Consider the following 22,609-nt stretch of genomic DNA (forward strand, 5'->3'; position numbering starts at 1 on the left):
AGAGCATGTGAGTAGCATCTCTCCCCAAGCCACTACCTTCAGGTTCCATGTTCTCTGGCATTGCCACACCGATTCTCTGCTCCTGAAGAAAACCAGTCAAGATTTGAGTCAGACACTCTATGTGCTGTTCAAGGATCTTGCCGGCAACATTGTTTATAACTGCAAAAAATTATGAACTACATGATTACCTATTAAGAACAATGGTTAAATATAGTACAACCATCAGATGGAGCTCTGTTACTCAGTATTTAAGTGATAGAAATGTTGATAAGGAAAGAAAGCATGGTACATAATTATGCGTGTTTTGTATAGGCCTAGGGAAATCATGGAATGGTATTTATACATTTAATCTTTAAGTATTTTACCTAGCCAAGAAACATTTAGGGTTTACCGATGAAGAAAGGTGGTTTAGAAGGAAGAACTGAATAAACTTTCCAGTTAGTGTCTGTAGAGGTTTTTATTTTTTTGGTGCTGGTTGTAGAGCTTGAACTCACTTGAGTACTGTCCCTGAGCCTTTTTGCTCAAGGCTGGCACTTTACCATGCCGCAGCTCCACCTCCAGCTTTTTGGTGGTTAATTGGAAATAAGAGTCTAATGGATTTTCTTGCCCAGGTTGCTTTCAAACCACTATACTATTATCTCACTATCCTGAATAGCTAGGATAAGAAGCGTGAGCTACTGGCATCTGACAGTATTGCTGCTTTTACAAAGTCAAAGAAGGTTTGATTAAAAATTCCCAGGGGCTGGGAATGTGGCTTAGTGGTAGAGTGCTAGCTTTGAGCAAAAGGAAGCCAGGGACAGTGCCCAGGCCCTGAGTTCAAGCCCTAGGACTGGCAAAAGCAAACAAATAAAAACTAACCTAACTGCCAGCGCCGGTGGCTCATGCCTGTAGTCCTAGCTACTCAGGAGGCTGAGATCCGAAGATGGCGGTTCAAAGGCAGCCTGGGCAGTAAAGTCCATGAGACTCTTTTATCTCCAATTAGCCACCAGAAAACCGGAAGTGGCGCTGTGCACAACTCAAGTGGTAGAGCGCTAGCCTTGAGCTGAAGAGCTTAGGGACAGCGCCCAGGCCCAGAGTTCAAGCCCCACGACCGACAAAAGCAAAAAACCCAATTAGCATCAACCCACAGGTGTTGGTCTTTACCTAAGGATGAGTGAAGGCAGAGAGGTGAAAGGGAACTGAACAACCCGCAGCTCTGCAGAAAAGGCAACACCGGTCTTTCAGACCCACATGGCGAGGCCGATGCGGGGCGGGACACTTAGAGCTAGTGCTACACTGAGTACCCCTCAACTTCGGCCGACCCGGGCCTCGCGAACCGCACACGCGCGCCCGGAGCGGGGGCCCAGCAGGTGCTGCGACGCGCGAGCCCAGGCCGCCTCCGCCGCCGGGCCCCGGCTCCAGATGGCCGGAGCGGGAACGACCCGGCGATGTTACCAAAGCCACAGCTCGGCGGCACGGGCCAGAGAGGGCGTCGTCGTTTCCGCGCGGCGCCGGCGCCCGCAGGCGGCTCGGGTCCCGCTGCGCTCGCCGCCGGCTCCCAGGCCCCAGACGCTCCCCGCGCCGCGCCGGTCCGCCTCGCCCATCCGACCTCTGGACCCGAGGAACCGGGAGTTCGGCGTCAGCCCTGACCCGAGGGTCCATCCCTGTCTCTCCGCAGCGCGTGCGGGCCTGGGAGATGAAGGAACGGAACATCTACGGGCGGGCTCGGCCGCCACCCTCTGCTTCTTCCAGTCGGGGCTAGACTGGAGCGCGGCTCCACGAGCTGCGACGGTGACGCTCGCAGGGACTCCGTCAGAGCGCGTGCGCGGGCCCGCGCGTGCGCGACGAGGGCGCGGCCGGCCGGGACTGCGGCTGCGCAGAGGCGGCGCCAGGCGCTGCGCCTGCGCAGTAGTGGGGCGGGGAGGGAAGAAGGGAGGCGGTGGCCCCGGCGGCGGCTGTGAGGAGGAGGAGGAGGGGGTGCGGAGGGAGGTGTTTCTGTCAGTTCCGGCTGTTTGTTCGGGAAGTGGATCCGCCGCTGCCCGAGCAGCCCGGAGGGAGCTGCGGATCGCGAGGCCAGCACCGACCCCGCCCGCCCGCCTGCCCGGCCGCCCGGCCGTCCGCGCATACCGCCCCCGCCCGCCATGGCCCGGGACTACGACCACCTCTTCAAGCTGCTCATCATCGGCGACAGCGGTGAGGGCCGCGGCGGCCGGAGGCGGCGCGGGCCCTGCCGGGCGCGGCCCGCGGGGGCCTCGGGGCGAGTGGGGAGGTGTCTGCTGCGCGGGGCAGGAGGCGGGAGGGCGGGCGGTCGGGTGCGCCTGGGGGCTCCGGGCGTTGCCCACGGGAGGTTTAGGCGCCGGGCGGTGGAACCCAGGGGCCGGGTGTGCGGGGTCCACTCCCCGTGCTTGCTCTTGCCTCACGTGTGACCTTGGTCAAGTCTCACGATCTCCAGAGTTGGAGAGAGACCCGGGTTCGAGTCCCGGGACCACCAGCTTGTTCAACTCAGTGACCTTGGGCAAGTTGCTTCACCTTTCCGAACCTCAGTTCCCAAATCTGGGAAATGGGGACCTTCCTCGTTGGGTAGTTGTGAGTATTTGCTGAGATAACGTGGGCAAAGTGCTTAGAGCATGACCCGGGGTAAAGTAAGCTCGGAGTAAGTGCTACTGTTGGTGTCAGAGTCCTTTGTAAGACCCACTCCAGTGTAAAAGTGTGTGTGTATGGGGGGGGGGGGGGACATCCCCCTTTCTGCCCTCCTGCCCTCGCCGGGTTGCTGTGAGGTGTAAATGAAGTAAGGCAGGCAAAAAACGCTTCCGCAGATTTCGTGTTGGATTATTATTAAATCTCTGCATGGTTCAGTTTGCACATCTGTAAAATGGAATGATGGTAGATCTGCCTCCTTCCAGGGCTGCTGTGAGTATTCATTGAGATAGTGCACACGTAGTGTTGGGAACACTGCCTGGCACACCCAGGCAGTGCGCAGTGGCAGCTCTTAGTCTCCTTATATCAGAGAGGTATTGCGGGCCACTCAGCCCAGTGAGTTTGGCTGAGAACTCCTGGTTCAGATCTCCTGTTCATAGAACAGTGCCTGGCACCCAGTAAGTGTTGAACACATAATTGTGGAATAAATGAATGAAGTGTTAGTATGTAGTTGTTGAATGAATGAATGAATGAACGAATAGCCAGTGTCCTTAGAAAAGACAGTCTGGTTTCTGACAAGGGGCAGGGAGGGTTTAGAGGTGTTTGGAATGTGACAGGTGTGCAGGTTTATTGGGTGACCAAGAGGTCAGGAAGGCAGGCCCCAGGAGGTTTATGGGAACATAGCTAAATTGCTGGGATTACACGGTGTCCAGGAAGGAGGCCTGGGAGCAGCTATGTTTATAGACCAGACTTGAGTTGAGTTGTGGGGATGAGGGTCATGTGACTGGAAGCAGAGGCCAGGTTGGTTGTAGGGCTCATGGACAGTTGAGGAAGTAAGGAGATCAAATCCCTTGTGAGACCCAGGATGTAGGAGTGTTGGGTGGCAGTGCCATAGAGGGATCATGGAAGTGCTCTCATCTGGGCAGCTGGTTTGGGATATGGTTGGTGGTTTGGATCTTGTTACCCATAAACCTGGGACAGCAGGCCTGGATACCAGAGCTGAAGAAATGAGAAAAGACAGAGAAAGCAGGGACCTGGAGTTTCAGTGCTCATGGGCTTCTGAACCTCAAGTCCTACCACCCCCCTCTGTTTCCCATTTCTACAGCTCCAGTGTCCTATTGTGCTGGCCCAAGTTGGGAGTAGCAACAAATGCTACCTATTTGTTGGTGTTCCAATGAGATGGAAGAGTAACTATGGTTGGAGAAGAAGTGAGGAAGGTGGAGGGCTGATTGGTTGTGGTTTGAATGAAGGGAAACCAAACAAGCAAGCTGCGGACTCTTTCACTTGGACAAGGCCTTTGGTCTGCCCCAGGGTCCTAAGGCTCTGCCTTTATAGCATTTGCCTTCTGCTCTGGCCTTGGTTAAAGTCAGCCTGCTCTGGCAGAGGTCTGTCTTTATCCCCCTGCAAGACATCTCTGGCCTCTGTGTTGATATAAAAAAAGAAAGGCCTAAACTCAGCAAGAAGATGCAGCTTGCTGGTGTTTCTCCTCCAAGAAACCCTGGGATGGTTTTGGCTACTTCCTTACAGTGCATTTTACATGGTTTATTGATCTGCGCCCCCCTCCCCCAGTCAGGTGTGGGAGAAGACTCATTGGGTCAAGATTTATGTGGTCTGGCTATAAGTTCAGCCTGAGCATGTAGGCCTGGGTTGTGCAGAAGAGTTAAGGTGCGTTGTTGTTTGATTTCTGCTGATATTCAAAGCCCAACACTTAGAAAACTGGGAGATGGTAGCCATGGAAGTTCAAACTAAGCTTTTTGTTAAAGCTGGTACTGGGGCTTGAACTTAGGGCTTGGGTGCTGTCTCAGCTTTTTTGCTTAAGGCTAGCTAGCATTCTTCACTTCCTGCTTTTTAGTGGTTAATTGGAGATAAGAATCTCACCAAGGGGCTGGGGATATAGCCTAGTGGCAAGAGTGCCTGCCTTGGTATACCCGAGGCCCTAGGTTCGATTCCCCAGCACCACATATACAGAAAACGGCCAGAAGCGGCGCTGTGGCTCAAGTGGCAGAGTGCTAGCCTTGAGCGGGAAGAAGCCAGGGACAGTGCTTAGGCCCTGAGTCCAAGGCCCAGGACTGGCCAAAAAAAAAAAAAAAAAAAAGAATCTCACCAAATTTCCAGTTAGGGCTGGATTTGAACCGTGATCCTCAGATCTCAGCCTCCTGGGCAGCTAGGATTACAGGTGTGAGCTACCAGTGCCTTCTCAAACTAAGCTGGACACTTTCCTGCATTTAGTGCGTGTGTGTGTGTGTGTGTCTGTCTGTCTGTCTGTCTGTCTGTGTGATACCACATGATTTCACAGACACTTTCTCATCTGATTCTTACCCATGGCCTATATGGTTGGCCATGCTCAGAGGAGGTAACTGACTTGTCCCAAATCACACAGCTTGTCAGAGGCAAAGTCAGGAGCTTATGCACATCTACGCTTGTACGTGTGAGAGCAGCCGGTGTTGGGCTGGCAAACAGCAGGCCCTCCATGAATGTTAGTTTCTTTATAAATCTAGAGTTATTCTTCCCACTCTGCCACATTGTACATGCTTCTGGAATGTGTTTCCTTGGCTTTTGCATCTCTCTGATATTCTGTCCTTTTTCTTATGCTCTTTAGTCACTGGCTCTTGATGTGTGTGTGTGTGCGTGTGTGTGCGCGCGTGTGTGCCCTCCCCCACCTGTGCTGGGGCTTGAACTCAGAGCCTCAAACTCTCACTTGGCTTTTTTACTCAAGGCTAGTGCTCCTCTACCACTTGAGTAACACTCCAATTCTGGCTTTTTGCTAGTTAATGGAAGATAAAAGTCTCATATTTGTGTGCATAGGCTGGCTTCAAAGCATGATCCTCAGATCTCAGCCTCCCGAGTAGGTGAGCCACTAGCCCCTGGCTTAGCTCTTGATTTGTAACAATATTCATTGGGCCAGTCATCTTTATTCTTCGAAGCTAGAGGCTGGTGTGACCCAGTTAGATTCCTCCACTTTACAGATGAGTAAAGTAAGGCTCCGGGGATGTGACTCGTCAGGTTACACAATGAGAATTGGGGTCACTTTGTTTGGGTCTGCAGCCAGCTGGAACTGATGGAGAGAGGAGTGAGGGGCATGTGGCCCAAGGAAGGGGCTGAGTTAGGGTGAAGATTTTTGTGTCCGGCACGAAGAGGATCCTTGCAGCATGCAGAGGAGTGTGATGGCTGAATGTGGCATCGCCCAGCCTACGAGGAGGCATTGGATGTGCTGGGGCCTTATGCTTTTTGTAGGGTAAATAAGGCTGGAGTAGCATTTTTTCCCCCTCAAGGCTAGTGCTCTACCACTTGAACCACAGCTCCACTTCTGGCTTTTTTGTGGTTAATTGGAGATAAGAGTCTCGCAGATTTTTCCTGTCCAGGCTGGTTTCGAACTGTGATCCTTAGATCTCAGCCTGCTGAGTAGCTAGGATTATGAGTAGGCATGAACCACCAGTGCCCCGCTTGAAGTAGCAGTGTTTTGTGTGAATGTGGCCATAGGAAGCTTTGGCTGTGGCAGAAGTGGGTGCCTTCTGCTGCCAGTGCTGTAGTTAAGTGGTTGCTGTAAGTGGCATGTGCAGTGGACGTCACAGTGTTGGTGGTTGGTGTTAGGGTTAGTACCATGTGCTGACTCACGGCCATTGTGCAGCCCAGTGGTTTTCATCTATGCTGACACAAGCATAGGGATAGTGGAGGGGACCCGGCTGTGGCACTGTGTGTCATAGTAGATTTGGATAAAATATCATTTAACTCTGCTGCTTCCCAAAAGTTTGAAAGCTACTGCTTTATGCATAGCTGTCAGGTTTGGATGGATGAAGATGGTTTCGTTGGTGCCTCCTGGGTGCCGGGCCAGCTCATGACACTGTGAGTGACAGGGTAAAGAGGTGAGGTTTGTGTCCTAGAGAGGCTCACAGCCTAGTGGCCCAGACAGGAGTTTTTAGCTGAGTAAGCTGGACCCGGGCACCAGGAGGAAGCAAAGCTGTGGGTGTTGGCATCGGGCAGAGTGCGGTGGAGACACAGCCCAGAACTTGGGCTTTCCTTGAGCTTAGCAGGAAGCCTTATGGTGAAGCGAGGAGGAAGTGGTGGTAGGCAAAAGTACAGGTGCCCTGGGCACGGCATCTCTCCGCTCAAGAGGGCCCTGTGCCTGGCCTGGCCTAGGGAAGGCGCAGGACCAGGGTATACTCAGGATGTCATCCTCTGGGCATCTGAGAAGAGATCCTGAGAGGACTGCCTGTAGAGGGTGTGGGGTTAGGTGAAGGACAGGCAGCTGGACTTGGTCTGCAGTGGTGGTTTGCTACTTGGGTACTTGGGGGCTGGGGTGGAGGTGATGTTTTTGAGAATCTGACTAAAGCCCTGGACTTCTCCCACAGTAGGGCACATGTGCCCCAAATCTGCATGTAGTCACATGGCATTTATTAGATCCTAGGTGATGATGTCATGTAGATGTTTGGTGTTTACAACTGGAGTGAGATGTAGCAGCCTTGTGGGGTCCCTTTATCAACTTCCAAGGTATATTACGACTCCGCAAGCCAGGTGCCAGTGGCTCATGCCTGTAATTCTAGCTACGCAGGAGGCTGAGATCTTAGGATCAAAGTTCGAAGCCAGCCCAGGTGGACAAATCTGCCAGGCTCCATCTCCAGTTAACAAAAAGCCAGAAGTGGAGATATGGCTCAAGTAGTAGAGCTGTGATTGAAAAAGCCGAGAAAAGGCTGGGCTCACACCTGTCATCCTAGCTAATCAGGAGGGAGGGAGGGAGGGAGGGAGAGAGAGAGAGAGGAGAGAGGAGAGAGGAGAGAGGAGAGAGAGCACTGAGCATGAGGCTGAGGCCTTGCGTTCAAGCCCAGTACTGGCACAAAAGGAAAACAGGGACTCCCCCAGCAGTGGGTATTGGGGATTCCTGTGTTTGGGTCTTCCTCCTTCATGCAGAGACTTAGGTGAGTTGCTCAGCCACTCTGAGCTGCTGCTTCATCCTCTGAGGAGATGGAGGAGGATTTCCGGAGCACCCAAGTGCCCACCACAGGCAGAACTCAATACATGTGTACATGTTAATCATTTCCTTCTGAGGCCAGTTGGCCTGGCTGGACTTGGGGGTGGGGCAGGAGGGCAGGGAAGCTGCAGTGTGTTGAGGTTCCCTCCCCCCCCCCCCCATTGTGCAGTAAACAGCCGGGAGCTGCTGTGGTAAGTGCAGTCATCTGAACAAAGTGGGCTGGTGGCCTGATAGGTGTCCTGGAGACTCTGCCACCCACCCCCCTGCCCACCCGCCCAGTCGGCGCTGACTCAGCTGGGAGGGGTGGGAATGACACAAGGGACAGTCGGTTCTAGTTGTGTGGCGCATCAGTGTCCTTACCTGCAGAAGGGCACTGATGAAATAAGGGTTTGTTCCAGCTCCCCAGTTCTTTGTTGAAGCTCCTTGCAGGCTAAAGCCCCATACCTGGAGTATGGGGCTGGGGATCCATGTTGTCGATGTCCTAAAGGGCATCAGTTGGTCTCACTTGGTTGACCTACCTCTTGTATGTCTCTGTTGTCTGCTATCTCCCTCCAGGCTGCCAGGGTAGCCCTTGGCACTGGGCTTGAGCACAAGTCTCTGTCACCTCCCCCAGGGGAGTTGTGAGCAGCTTGTCTTACACGAGCACAGAGGAAAAGGTCAGGGATTGACTGGAAGAGATGTTCTTGGTTGCTGGCTGCTTGGTGAGCACCTGCCACACCATGCTGCCTTTTTCTTGTGCCTGTACTGGGCTTAAACTCAGGGTTGGGCGCTGTCCCTTAGCTTCTTTCTCAAGGCTAGCACTCTACCACTTGAGCCACACCTCCACTCTGTTGTTGTTATTTAGAGGCAAGAGTCTCCTGGGCTTTCCTTCCTGCGCTAGATTCAAGCCATAATCCTCAGATCTCAGCTTCCTGAGTAGCTGGAATTACAGGCGTGAGCCACCGGTGCCCAGCTTTGAGCTTTTTAAGACTTGGCACTTAGAAGTTGCCTGGAAGGAGGCGCTCACTCCCTGCTCATCCCTGTGCTTTCTCTCTTGCAGGTGTGGGCAAGAGCAGCTTACTGTTACGATTCGCAGACAACACTTTCTCAGGTAAGTCTTCCCTGGCTGCTGAAGAGGCAATTCCATCTTGAAATCCCCTCCCCAGCTCCAAACACACAGTTTGTGCCTAGTTCATGGAACTTTCTCATTTTGGATGGCCAAGGAAGGTGGGAATTGTAGGTCAGAAGTTCTGTATTCTGCCCTAATCTACCTTGTTCAAAAAAGCCTGACTGTTCTCCTTTCCTGACCAGGATTTATCTCCTTGCACTTTCATTTACAAGAAGTCTTAAAATATTACCAGGTGGCACTTGCTTGGTTGAGATTTCCAACAGGAAGATATCATGGATATAAAGAATCACGCTTGTCCTTGTGCCTGTCCTCTGCTGCTCTAGGAAACCTCTGCTCGGCATGGAGTGTATCTTTCCTTTTTTTTTCCAAGTTGTAGGGCTTGAACTCAGGACCTGGTGCTGTCCCTGAGCTCTTGCACTTAAGGGCCACAGTGGGCCACAGTTTTCTGGTGGTCAATTAGAGATGATTTGCATGGACTTCCCTGCCAGGCTGGCTTTGAACTGCGATCCTCAGATCTCAGCCTCCCGAGTAGCTAGGATTACAGGTGTAAGGCACCAGTGCCTGCCACCTTTCCACTGTTTTTTTGTTTTGTTTTGTTTTTACTCCACCTGCTCTTCAGAAACTTGCCTCCTCTCTGTCAAGCCTCGTGCTTTCACCCTGCCGGCCATAGGCCTCCCTGGTGCCGCCATGGCCGTGCAGTGGCCGGGCACGCGTGTGAGACTCCGTCACAGGGCTCTTGCTAGTGTGTGGCCCCCATGGTGCCGCATTACTTGGCATGCTTACACTTGTGTACAGGGCTCCCCAGAAGTGAGGTTACTGGGCCACTGGGTCTGAGGCATTTCTACTTTTCCCTTGAGAAGATACTTGAGGTAATTTGAAGGGGTTGAAAGTGCTCCTTGTCAGCTCTTATCAGTGCTTCCCTTTTGCTAAACGGATAGGCAGACTGTGCCGTCCTGTCTGTATTTCCGTGTCCCGATCATCCCGGGACTTCAGGCCAGGTGGGCCTCTCTGCTTGAGGACTGAAGTGTGACTCCCACTGACATTGGTTGAGGGGGCCAGTGACACTTAGGAAGTGAATTTGTGGCTGATGTGTCCCCGCCATCTTGGGAGAAAAGTAGGTTTTGCCCTCTTCTGCCTCCAGCAATGTTTGTAGCCCCAGTGTCATTGGAAAGAGTTGGCTTTCTGTGACCTTGAGGGAATGACTCAGCCTCCCCAAGTCATTGCAAAAATGTCGCTGTCCCTCTGATGTGGGTTGGAGGAGCACCTGAGAGCACAGGTCCCAGTGCCTGGGACTCAACAGATCCCCACTGTGCGGTGAGGCTGCTACCTTTTGTGTGTTGGGCACCCCTGTGTAGGCCAGGCCACATCTCTGTCCTGTCAGCTACCCGCTGGAGGGAATGCCTTGCAGGCTCCGTGAGTGTCTTAGCTCACCGTGGGTTCTCACTGGGAGCATGCCCACGCTGCGGATCTGTGGCTCTGGCAGCCATGCTCTTCTTTGTCGGAATCTCTGGCCCTGTCTCACCTGAGCAGGTCTTTTCTACTTCTATACTCTCCACACTGGGCCCTGCAATTCTGGGGCAGAGTAGGGGGGAGGGGGTCCCTGTGTTTTAAAGAGTGTTGAACAGCATCCCTGGGTTAGGTTGACCTCTTAGATGTCAATGGCACCATGGTAACCAAAACTCTCCCCATACTGTGCCAGGCATCTGGAAACATGATCTTCTATTCTTTTCCCAGCTTTCCTTCTTAGTGAGTGCACGTGCTGGTCCTGGGCTTGAACTCATGGCCTGGCACTGGCACTGAACACTGAGCTTTTGTGCTCAAGGCTAATAATACCCTACCACTGAAGCCACAGCTCCACTTCCTGCTTTTTGTTGGCTAATTGGAGCTAAGAATCTCACAGGCTTTCCTGCCCAGATTGTGAGTTTCAACCGCAATCCTCATATCTCTGCTTCCTGAGTAGCTAGGATTACATGCCTAAGCCACGGGAGCTTGGCTTACTCCTTTTTTTCCTGGCTCTCTCGCATGTTTATTCATTCAACCATGGGAAACCATTGTTTACTGAGGACCTAGCCATGTGAGGCACTGGGTTTTCTAGCCCCTACACTGAACCAGGTGCTGGCTTGGTTTCTGGATGTGTTCTGGCTGAGTTTTGGCCTCATTGCTTGCTTCCGTGTGTGGCATCTCTGTCCCTCTTGAGAGCAACTTTGGTAGTCTTACCTATCCTTTCAAGCTGAGTCCATATGTGACCCTCTGTTCCTGACTGCCTTGATCTCTACCTCACCCTGAACTTTGATCTTTCCTACACAGTTGCCATACTTCCTATGATCGTGTGTGTGTGTGTGTGTGTGTGTGTGTGTGTGTGTGTGTGTGTGTACCTATCTATATGTCTGTCTTCTGCATAGTGTTATGTGGCAAGCTGTGAATGGAGCGAGACTGCTCAGAGTAGGTGAGCCTTTGTCAGCCAGGCTGTCAACTGGTTGTTCTCAAATCCACCTTCCACTGTGATGCCCCAAGCCTCATTTAAAAATGTAGCTCACAGGGCGGGGATATGGCCTAGTGGCAAGAGTGCTTGTCTTGTATACATGAGGCCCTAGGTTCAATTCCCCAGCACCACATATACAGAAAATGGCCAGAAGTGGCGCTGTGGCTCAAGTGGTAGGGTGCTAGCCTTGAGCAAGAAGCCAGGGACAGTGCTCAGGCCCTGAGTCCAAGCCCCAGGACTGGCCAAAAAAAAATGTAGCTCACAGGCTGGTAATGTGGCTTAGTGGTAGAATGCTCACCTAGCATGCATGAAGCCTTGGGTTCGATTCCTCAGCACCGTGTACACAGAAAAAGCCAGAAGTGGTGCTGTGGCTCAAGAAGTAGAGTGCTAGCCTTGAGCAAAGAGAAGCCAGAGGCAGTGCTCAGGCCCTGAGTCCCAAGCCCTCAGGACTGGACAAAAACCAAACCAAACCAAAACAACAACAAAAAACCAAAACTAAAAATGCAGCTCAGGGCATGAAATGTGGCTTAGTGGTGGAGTGCTTGCCTGGCATGCATGAAGCCCTGGGTTCGATTTCTCAATACCACATAAACAGAAAAAGGCAGAAGTGGCACTGTGGGTCAAGTGGTAGAGTGCTAGCCTTGAGTAAAAAGAAGCCAGGGACAATTCTCAGGCCCTGAGTCCAAGACCCAGGACTGGCAAAACAAAAATTTTTTAAATGCAGCTCATTGCGAGGGAAGGGGTGACATTGTCCAAAAAGAATTGTACTCTACCTCACTTGTATAACTATAACCCCTCTGTACATCATCTTTATAATAATAATAAAAATTAGGAAAAACAGAACAAAACCCACAGCTCATGTCTTTTTTTTTTTTTTTTTTTTTTGGCCAGTCCTGGGCCTTGGACTCAGGGCCTGAGCACTGTCCCTGGCTTCTTCCCGCTCAAGGCTAGCACTCTGCCACTTGAGCCACAGCGCCACTTCTGGCGGTTTTCTGTATATGTGGTGCTGGGGAATCGAACCTAGGGCCTCGTGTATCCGAGGCAGGCACTCTTGCCACTAGGCTATATCCCCAGCCCCAATGTCTTTTTTTTTTTTTTTGCCAGTCCTGGGGCTTGAACTCAGGGCCTGAGCACTGTCCTTAGCGTCTTCTTGCTCAAGACTAGCACTCTACCACTTGAGCCACAGCACCACTTCTGGTCTTTTCTATATATGTGGTGCTGAGGAATCAAACTCAGGGCTTCATGTATACGAGGTGAGCACTTTACTACTAGGCCATATTCTCAGCCCCACACAGCTCATGTCTTGATGGAAACTCACTGCCTCCCCATCCACACACGAGGCAGTCTAAGTTGTCAAAATGGTACTGAGAGGTCGGCCCTGGCTTTGCAGCCTGTCCTGCTGACTCCGCCTTGCAGAACGCGCACTCACCATCTCCTCTGCCCCAATGCTGTTTTAGGTTACGCCCTGTTAGTATGTTAGGAAGATAGTTTTCTGGGTCATTTAGCTTTTTAGACAAGATTTTATTATTAAAGTGTTGTACAGAGGGGTTAGCATTTCATAAGTCAGGTAATGAGTACATGTCTTCCTTTGTGTGTGTGCATATGTTTGTGCACATGCATGTGTGCCAGTTCTGAGGCTTGAACTCAGGGCCTGGGCACTGTCCTTGAGCTTTATTTGCTCAAGATTAGTGCTCTTGCACTTGAGCCACAGTCCTACTTGCAGCTTTTTGGGTGCTTATTGGAGAAAGCTTCTCACAGACTTTCCTGCCTGGGCTGGCTTTGAACTGTGATCCTCTGATCTCAGCCTCCTGAGTAGCGAGGATGACAGGTGTGAGCGCTGATGCCTAGCATGAGAGCATTTCTTTTTGGACAGTGTCACCCTTCCTTCCCTTTCTCCCAGATTTCCCCCGTCCTGTCCTTGCCCACAAGTTGCATAGTTCATTGTCCACATCATATTTACTGTGTTAGGAAGTCAGTTTTCTGATTTAAATTTTTGGTTTTGTTTGCAAAGAATGAAAAAGAAAATCCTGTAGTGGATTGTCGAGTCACCGCTGCCCTGTCCCCTCCAGTCTAGAGGAGCCTGGCCCTTTCCCCGGTCACATCCACTGCATTTCCTTTGTAGCATTTCCACTGTGAAGCGTCAGCTTTCTGAGTTCATAGCCTTGTATCCTGCCTCACTTCCATGGTGGACTTCATCAGGGCTCTTTGCACGGGAATCTCCTGGGGCCTTGGCTGTGGGGCATGGAGTGTGGGGGGGTGGGTCGTAGGTTCCCGAGGTCTGCCTTGTGCGGTTTTGGGGTGTGGAGGCCGGGGCTCCCCACTGGCCCTGGCTGACGGGCCACCTGTGTGCAGGCAGCTACATCACCACAATTGGAGTGGACTTCAAGATTCGGACTGTGGAGATTAACGGGGAGAAAGTGAAGCTGCAGATCTGGGACACGGCAGGGCAGGAGCGCTTCCGTACCATCACCTCCACGTGAGTCCTCCCCCCCCCCCCCCCACCGGAGCCCCTTCCCCTTCTTGAAGGTGCTGGGAGAGGTGGTGTCATGTTGGACTAGTGTGGGGTAGGCAGGCGGGGGCTGGGCAGCTCTGGGCCCCTCCCCTGGCACAGCTCTCCCCTGGCTGGCAGTAGCAGCGCTGTTACCCCAGTGGTTGTGAAGAGCTCTGCCCAAGTGCCCACTGGCCAGGCAGTTTCTCCTGGCAGGGCTCTGGGGACCCACCCTGACTCTTCAGAGATGAATCTTTGGGGACATGTGGCTATGGGAGACTCCTTCTACCCCCGTGCCCCCATACTCTTGACTGGGTGCTCTGTTCCCTGCATGTGGCCTCCTCTGCTGCCTTCGCTCCTGGGAGGCCCTTGGCCTCCTTGGGGCTCTTGGTTCTTGAGCTGTGAGTGGAGCAGATTCCAGAAAACAGCAGGGTTCCGAGGCCGGCCACTTGAAATGGAAATGTCTGCTTAGCTCTGGGTTCTTGGGCAAGTCGCCTAGATGTGCAGAGGGTTAGGTATCCCAGAGGGTTTGTTCAAATGCCGAGGCCAGAGTCCCGGTCCTGCTTTGTGCTTTTCCTGGGTCTTCTTGACTTCTCCCACCGTTTTACAGATGAGCAAGCCTCTGAGCAGCGGTCTGCCCTCAGTAATGGACACTGAGGTGCCTGTCCTGAGCCTTCAGGATCCCCAGGGTAGGGGTGGGGAGTTAGGGGGCACAGGGCTGGGCAGAGAGGAGGCACAGGCACCGTGTGGACTATACTGGCCAAGAGAGGCCGCCAGCGTCGGCCCTGCAATGGGCACATGAGCATCTTAGCCGGGGCTCCCAGATGGCGCTTTGTGATGACAGCACTGGTGTGCTGTCCGAGGGAGGGCTTCAGCCCCTATGTGTCCGGGAAGGTGTCAGTGCGGACCACAGGAGTCTGGGTCAGGCTTCTTGGTGTAGGATGACATCAAGAGCCTCAGGTGTGGCTCAAGCGGTAGAGACCTTGCTGAGTTCAAACCTCAGCACCACCACTCCCACTGAAACTAAAACCAAACCAATGGAGCAGCTTGGAACTTATGGACCCAAGCAAGAGCCCTTCATGAGGGCTTGGGTTTGGCAGGTCTTCACCCTGATTCATGCCTTCACTGTGGGCCAGGTGTGTCACTAGACACACTTTATCCCAGCAAGGCGGCTTGTGAACAGCCCGCGAGTCACATGAGCGACTCGCTTGATTCCTTAGTCAGGTTTGGAACTGAGGTCGATCTGATGCCAAAGCCTAGGCCTTTCCCTGGCTCTGGCTCTGAGGGTTAAAACCAGTTTGGGGGTTCAGGGCAGCATAGATGACAGGCCGGTGTCAGGCAGTGGTGTAGGGCATCGAAGCCTCTGTAGCTGCCTCTGCTGCTCCCCACTATTAAATCAGCGTCTTCTGGGGCTGGGTGAGATGAGAGGAGGCTGAACTGGCTGGTCCTTCTGTTAGGGAGATTTGGAGTGACTCAGCACCCCAAGGGCATGTGTTGGAGAAGGGTGGTCTCCATGCTGGAGCCTGTAGACTCACTGTGGTCCTGACTGTCTGAGGGGGCCTGCTGAGCCCACACACTTGTCACCCTATGGCAGTAGTCTTGGGGCTGGGCCAGTGAGGGTACAGGATGTGGCCTTGTGTAATCCTGAGCACTGACACAGAGCAAAACTACATCCTGCTGGCCTTCACAGGACTCACTCCCTCTCCTGGAGCAGCTGAAGTTTGCTTGTCTGAGGACGTGGCTGTGGGGAGGTGGTGGGGAAAAAAGAGGAAGTGCTAAGGGTGGGAGGCTTGGCACTGGGCTGGGGACTCAAACCTGAACCCAAGGACTTCTAGCCAGTCTCTCTCCTTAGCCTCACCATGTCCTCCGTCCTCCCTAGCAAACGGCCTCAGCGGCTTCTGTTGGACTGATTTGCTACAAAGATGAAGGAAGTAGTGGGTGTGAGGGGCTTGGCTCAGGTGCCTGGCTAGCCAGAGCTCTAAGCCTACCTGCTCCCCAGCCCCAGGCTTTGCTCAGATGAAGGCCTGTCCCTTGCCCAGTGCAGGCAGAGGTGCTGAGTGGCAGGGTGCTGTGCCCAGAGCCACACTGGGGCATTTCTTGGGTGCAGGGGCATTCTGCTAGCAGGGGATCGGGGCCGGCCCCAGAGGTGTCCCATCAAGCTGCTGTGTGTGATGAGCTGGTGCTTAGGGCAGCAGCTGCCTCAGGGCTGGGGCAGACTCTACAGGGCTGCAGCCCTGGGAGCAGGCTGCCGCCCTCTGGGGCTGCCCCACCACCTCTATCTGGGACCCCAGATTGCCCTGGCAGGAGTTTGAATAATGATAAAGAGCATTCTGCCAATTGCTTGTGTTATCTTCTTTACTCCTCACAACCACCCCAAGAGGTGAGTAGGAGCAGCCCTATTTTATAGTTGAGGAAATTGAAGCATGGTGAGGCAAAAGCAGTCACTTTAAAGTCCCAGCATTTAAGAGATGGAGCCAGGGTTGGCTTTTGTCCTCAGGCATCTTTTAATGTGAAGAGGTGGCCAGAGAGCTAGCAGGCAGGCAGATGAGAACCAAGCCTCCCCGCCCAGCCCCACCTACTCGGAGCTGGGGTTTGGGAGACGTAGTTCCCCAGTCCCGGCAATAGTGGAGCAACAGGTGGGGAGGAAGCAGCCTGTCCACAGGTTGTGTCCCCTGTGGGGTTGTCAGAAGCTGGTAGACACAGGGCCTGTGCTCGGGCCGCATGGTGAGGGGGACAGCACCAGGGCTTCTGTAGTTGTGCAGCCTCAGAGAAGTGAGGCCCTGCCTTCCTTTCCTTGGCTTCTTGGAACTAAGGCCCTCTACCTGTTCCTTGAGCCCCCCACAATGAGTAGGGGTACAGTCTGACATTCTGGGTACCAAGTGTCTGGAGAGGAACCACATTTTTCTTCCAGAACTTGTAGCATCTTTCTGCAAAGTTTGGATGGCCAGGCACTCGGCCTTCATGTTCTTGTAGTCCCTGCCCCCCCACCTCGCTCGCCCCCCCCCTCGCTCACCCCCCACACCAGGAACACAGAGGTGTAGGCAAGGAGGGGCCAGCTGCCCCGGGGGGCGGGACATCTTGCCAGGACTCCACTAATGATGAGCTTCTTGGAATGGCATTTTACTAAACCTCATTTGAGGAGAGAAAGTTCTGAATGTTGAACAAGGATTGTGACAGCCTGATGGCAAACACAAAATCTGCCTGAATTCTAAAGATAAAATGAGAACTTCACGGAAGCAAGCCTCTAGCTGGTAGTAGACCCTGAATCCCCTGGGGCGACTGTCACCTCTGGGCCAGCACCCCTTCTCTCTGGTGCCCTGGGGATAGGCATGAGGAACCAGAGCTGGGGAGCTGCCTGCCTGTCCTGGTAGCTAAAGTGGGGTGCTGGGCCTGGCTACTAGGGAAGCAGCTGCCCTTGTCTGGGCTGAAGCCTTGGCACACTCTTGGCCCTACAGGTATTATCGGGGGACCCACGGGGTCATTGTGGTTTATGACGTCACCAGCGCCGAGTCGTTTGTCAATGTCAAGCGGTGGCTTCATGAAATCAACCAGAACTGTGATGACGTGTGCCGAATATTAGGTGAGACTGGACTCTGGGGCTGGGGCGGGGGGAGGGGGGAGCCCTTGGTGCTCTGCACAGCTGACTGTGCTCTGCCTTGCAGTGGGCAATAAGAACGACGACCCAGAGAGGAAGGTGGTGGAGACGGAAGATGCCTACAAATTTGCTGGGCAGATGGGGATCCAGCTGTTTGAAACCAGCGCCAAGGAGAACGTCAACGTGGAAGAGGTGAGGCCCAGCTGAGACCCAGGTAGAGGGAGGGGAGGCTGCCTGGGGCTCTCGCACCCAGGCCTCCTTTGCCCACTCGCGTGGATCGGGGCAGCTGGGGACCAACCTTTGATGCCTGCTGTGCGCCACACGTCGTGCCAGGCCCATCTCTCATCTATCTGTGTTTCCTTCTGATAGTGAGCCTGCGGCTCCAGGCTTCAGTAACTTTAGCAATGTCACACTTGTAAGAAGTGGGATCACACTCTCCCTGGCTCACTGGCTGGCCCTCCTCTGCGCCACAATCAGCACTTCCTTCTCTGGCTTTTCCTGGTCCTGGTTGCTTTCCTCTGGCCTCCATAGCTCAGTTGACACCTGCTGTGAGCAGCTAGGGTGCCCAGCTTAGTGTGCTGGTCTAGCTGCCTCCTCACGCATGAAAACAGTGGTGATTCATGGGGAGGAAGGCCAGAGCTTTGCCACAAACCCCCTTACCGGCCTTGCCAGCCTTGCCGGCTCCAAGTGGAGTTGAGAGGCTCCAGAGATGCGGGGACTGAAATCCTGGACTTGCCCGCTCCGGGCTTCATTCACTCTTGTGTAGGAGCCTGGCCTAGTTTGTACTCATAGGAATTGGCTCCACCACCTTCTGCTTTCCTCTCCCACCACCACGGCTGCTGTTCCTCGCCTTTCTGGAGGAGTGGAGGTGAGGAAAGTGGCTTGGTGCGTGCAGCTTACTGAGTTCTGGTACTGGAAGGACATCAAGTAATTGAGGAGCAGTGCCAGGCAGGATGTGTAGGCTCATGAGCAGAGAGGTGGCATGGGGTGAGTGGACTGTGGGTTCCCTCTGGCTGTGACTAGAGCAAGGCACCTTTACCTGTCCTGTCAGAAGATTCTTTCTAGTAAAAAAAAAAAAAAAAAAAAGACTGGAAAATCCCTGGAAAAAGCTCATTTCTTTATTGCTATTGTTCTCGACCTTTAAAAGTAACTATCTCCTCCTAGAAAGGGTTTTGAGGGCTGATGTGGTAGTGCATGCCTATAATTCCAGGAAGGCTAAGGCAGGAGAATTCTGGGTTCAAGGCCATCGTGGACCACATAGTGAGACCCTGTCCCAGATAAACAAAAAGCAAAGGTGTCAAGGACCCAAGCACAGTTCACTAAGGAACTGGAAGCCGGGCTCCCTGGGGAGGCAGGGGCTTCCACACTGAGCCGGCCCTGCCGTGTCCTCTCCAGATGTTCAACTGCATCACAGAGCTGGTTCTCCGAGCCAAGAAAGACAACCTGGCCAAACAGCAGCAGCAGCAACAGAACGACGTGGTGAAGCTCACGAAGAACAGTAAACGAAAGAAACGCTGCTGCTAATGCCCCAGCCCACTGCAGAGACTGTGCTGCGGTCACTCCCCCGGCCCGAGGCCCAGAAGGCTCCTCGGGGACAGTCTCAGTTTCCTGCCGTTATTTAAAGAATTCTCCATGTTTTTTGTATCGGGAGGCGCCATCGGCACTTCCTCTCCTTCCCCCCTCGAGTGCCAAGAAGGTGTTGGAGGAGCCTGCCCTTCCCACCGGTGCCCTCCTGCCTGCTGGGGCACCTGGACTTGGCGAGGACGCTGCCAGCTGAACGGACTGATTAACCAGTTTGTACATAGTGTATATTGCTTTAACCAGCCGCACACCCTCGTTCTGCTCTGGCTTTGCCTCCTTAACGCCAACCTGCTGAACAGACCCTCCCATGTCCTCCCAGCCAGCAGCCGCCAGCAGCTTCCCAAGGAGACGGCCTCACCTTCTAGCTGTGTCTTTGGCTGACCTGGGCCCTTGGAGTGGGCTCCATGTTTCTCATTCTCTCCTACGGGCTGTCCCCGGCACGCAGGGTCTGATCCTCTCCCGAGCCCATGTGGCCCACCTTCCTCCCCCCCCACCTGCTCTGGCAGCTGGGACACCTGGCCTTGAGGCGTGGCCTGACCTCCGCTGGCCCCAGGGCTGTTGGTCCCGAGAGGAGGTCAGTACTGAGCTTTGGCCTACTCATTTCTTGTCCTGCCTTCTAGAACCTCTGCTGCATACCCAGGGAGCTGTGGCTTCCAACTAAGCCCACCATGTTTTGGTTCCAGCAGAAAGGTAGGGGTGTGACTGTGCAGAGACGGGGCTTGTAGGGTGAGCAGGGCAGTTTAGGAGCATTATTTTAACTGATAAAAGTGAAGCCAAATCAAATGAATCAAGCTCCTCACAATTTTCTTCCCAAGGTTTGGTTGGCCCCGCAGCAAAAGGTGTCGTCCCACTGTAGTCTAGTGTTTTAGAGCAGTGAATGGCTTCCTGTCATTTGGGGGCTAGGCTCTTACCATTTCTTGGGAAAAGAGAAGGGGCCCTACACCCTTGACCATGAGGGGTCAGGGCTCCGAGTCTGTGCTGTAGCACCTCTAGGTGGGAGTGGGTGCCAGGGCCTGTCAAATGATAGGGTGGCAGCATTGGATCACTGACAGAACTGCTTTAGTACGAAGGTGGTAGGATTTCTTAGCACGTGGGAAGAAATGGCAGTCGGTGGGGGCAGCCCATTTTGATGGAGGCCAGTTCCCTGGAGGAAAAGCCACGGTCCTCTGCATTCGATTACTGCTCCCTCCCCCGGACACTTCATTCCCTTCTCCCCTAAAAGGATCACGTACCTGGGAAGAATTGATCTCAACACCGTGATGTGTTTGACTAGATTTCCTGTCCTAGGCGATTTCCAGGCACAGCCCTGACTGGACAATCACAGATCTCACTGCAGAATTTCCATGTTAACACTGTGGATGGGTTTTTAATCAATAAAAACTGGGGGTTTCTTCTCACCTGTCTCTCCACTTGTCCAAAGTGTCCAAATCTGGGGTTCTGCGTGCCAAGGCTTTCACTCACCTTGGAGCTGCGGGCGTGGATGGGCGCTGCGCCGGAGGGCTGAGCGGCACAGCCTTGTCTAGGGAGCTGGGAGCAGCATCACAGTCCCTGTCCTTGGCACTGTCCTGGTGGATGAGGTGCCTGGGGGGATACGTGGGGCTCAGGGCTCCCTTGGTGAGGTGTCATACTTGCCCTAGTACTAAGCCAGGCTGGAGCACCGGCAGCCCAGGCCAGAATCCTTGAGAGCTCTGGCACGTGGACACCCAGGCTCAGGTGCTGGGTGATTCTGGCGATGACTGCCCGTCCCCGAGTGCTGCTCGCATGAATCAGGGTTCGCGAGTGATGGGGGGACTCAGGGCTAGATGGACTTGATGTGAAATTCCTGTCAAACTTTTAAATGGTTTACTAGGATTATTTCTGTATTGAAAGTTTCTAATTATGCTTTTTTAAAAAATACTAAAAATAAAGATTCAAGCTGCCAAACTTCCTTCCAGGATCTGTTTGCTCTCCCTCCTGCCCGTGTTCCGGGTGGGTCTGGCTTCTTCCCACCCTTGGGTCCAGCTCCTGCTTGTTTGCAGTGTGTGTCTGGCACAGGTGCCTGTCAAGGCCCTGGACAATTCCAGAAGTTCATTTCCCCAGGGCAGCTATCCCAGGGCGTCTCTTTCCTCAGGATCGGATAGGATCGGATTGGTGCCCTGGCTGGGAGCAGGGGTGGGAAGATGCTGGCAAGTGCCATGTTTGTCACATGCTGGAAGGACGCAGTGGAAGCCTCTGCTTAGAGTGGTTCTTTCTGGCTGGAAGTTTCTGCCAAGTTCAGGGCCAGGCCGAGCCTGAACGAGATGGAGAGGCACCTGGCCTCTCAGGTGCTGTGGCTGCAGCCAGTAGTGGTTCTGACTCAAAGCGCATTTCTACCAAACCCTCCCACTTGCCCAGGGACTGAGGCAGGAAGCTCTGTAGAAATTAATTTTATTCTTATTCAGACTATTTTCAAAAGAAGCAGTGGTGCGCTGTTTTTCTAAAAATATGCCTTTATAGATTTATATATGTATATTATAAAATCCATACATGTATTTACATGGTTGCTACATACAAAATTACAGCACTGTGTGTGTATGTACATATCTATAGGTACATTCTTTCCGCTCATCCCTGCTGTGCTTTTTGGGTGAGGGCAGGAGGCTGAAGCAGTGTACGTGGCTGCAGGCTGCCAGGGCCACGCAGCCTCTGAGTTGGGACCTCAGCAGAGATGGGGGGTGGCTGCAGGCCTGGTGGGCAGTATCTAAAGGCTCCCAGCAGCCTCACCCCATCTACCCTCGGGTACCTACACTGCCTCAATGTGAGGGTGGCTGCGCAGGCCCCTGTGAGGCCATCCTGTGGCCTGGGCTGGCTTGGCTGGGTCAAGAAGTTGCAGTGGAGGCAGGAGAGGCTGTGGGAGGAAGACGAGCCCCTCTCGGCCCCGGCCCCACAGAGGGGAAAGGCTGGGATGGCGAGAGCCCACAGGAGACCAGCAAGAACACGCTGCCTGACCCAGGCCTCGACAAGGTTAGGACTACTGGAAGAGGCTGAGGAAAGGCCTGGAAGCAGGGCCCTCCCTCTGCTCCTGGGGTGAGCCCCCAGGCCTTCACTCCACAGCCACAGGCTGGGCCTCCTGCCATGGAGGGGCTCCAGCAGAGGTACATGCATGTAGGCAAGGGGTGCCTCCCCTTACTCGCTGGTCCAGGGCTGGGCAGAAATGGAGGCCCAGGCCTTCTGAGGCATGCAGAGGAGAGCCTCCACTTCTGTTCCCGTCTTCTAAGACAGGCAGCAGCAGAGCCCGTGAAGGGGCTGCTTTAGGAGGTGGCCCGAGCCCTGCTTGGCGATGGGCTCTGGGGGAATCCCAGGCCTAGGCCTGATCGGGAGGTGGGGACAGAGTCCCTACCTGTCCTCTCTGTCTTGAGAGCAGCCTCCAGAGGCGAGGCTACAGCAGGCCGTGCCTCAGCCTCTGTGTGCACTGACAAAAGGGAGCAGGCTGTGGAGGCCGACTGGGCCCCTGGGGTGGGGGAGTAGTGCTCACACCGCCTTGGAGCTGCCCACCTCCTGTCCTTGGCATCCCATCTCTTCCCAGGTTAAATTTTCCTGAAGAATGAGAAGAGCCGTTTGCCTTCTGTGGTGCTGGGCTCGAGTCCCCGGCCGGGCCCGTGGTGGCTGGAGAAGGCAGCAGCAGGCCGGCTCCGCTCCTTCAGGTGCGTGTCCATCAGCTGCCGGTCAATGACCCTGTGCATGTCATCCTGCAGAGGGAGAGTGGGTGGGGGTGAGAGGCAGCTCGGGCCTGGCCTGCAGAGGGACAGGGAGGT

The 22,609-nt window shown here is 53.9% G+C and overlaps 2 protein-coding genes across 4 annotated transcripts in view; one reads left to right on the forward strand and one right to left on the reverse strand.

Annotated features, from left to right (window-relative positions):
• The first annotated feature begins 1,953 nt into the window (after positions 1-1,953).
• Rab35 (RAB35, member RAS oncogene family) lies at positions 1,954-20,763 on the forward strand. Of its 2 annotated transcripts, XM_048342849.1 has the most exons (6): positions 1,954-2,172; positions 8,622-8,672; positions 13,525-13,648; positions 17,116-17,240; positions 17,323-17,447; positions 18,651-20,763. In XM_048342849.1, exons 1-6 carry the CDS (start codon positions 2,121-2,123, stop codon positions 18,777-18,779), a joined length of 606 nt encoding a protein of 201 aa, XP_048198806.1. In that variant the 5' UTR covers positions 1,954-2,120; the 3' UTR covers positions 18,780-20,763. The 2 variants fall into 2 exon arrangements, with proteins under 2 accessions (XP_048198806.1, XP_048198808.1); XM_048342851.1 differs by lacking the exon at positions 17,323-17,447 and having other exon boundaries at positions 18,651-18,757.
• Positions 20,764-21,225: 462 nt separating this feature from the next.
• The window catches only part of Bicdl1 (BICD family like cargo adaptor 1), an 81,999-nt gene continuing 80,615 nt past the window's right edge, over positions 21,226-22,609 (reverse strand). For both annotated transcript variants that reach the window (XM_048342852.1, XM_048342853.1), the window contains one exon: positions 21,226-22,543. In XM_048342852.1, coding sequence (XP_048198809.1) covers positions 22,382-22,543 — 162 coding nt within the window. In that variant the 3' untranslated portion in view covers positions 21,226-22,381. The remainder of the gene's footprint in view (positions 22,544-22,609) is intronic.

This window comes from Perognathus longimembris, chromosome 3, assembly GCF_023159225.1.
Source record: "Perognathus longimembris pacificus isolate PPM17 chromosome 3, ASM2315922v1, whole genome shotgun sequence".
Taxonomy (NCBI): domain Eukaryota; kingdom Metazoa; phylum Chordata; class Mammalia; order Rodentia; family Heteromyidae; genus Perognathus; species Perognathus longimembris.

Bases quoted from the DNA above. Each gene is read 5' to 3' on its own strand.
- Rab35 (XM_048342849.1), top strand. From the start codon at position 2,121: ATGGCCCGGGACTACGACCACCTCTTCAAGCTGCTCATCATCGGCGAC. The intron at 2,173-8,621 runs GTGAGGGCCGCG...TCTCTCTTGCAG, and splicing joins GCTCATCATCGGCGACAGCG to GTGTGGGCAAGAGCAGCTTA. The intron at 8,673-13,524 runs GTAAGTCTTCCC...ACCTGTGTGCAG, and splicing joins CGCAGACAACACTTTCTCAG to GCAGCTACATCACCACAATT.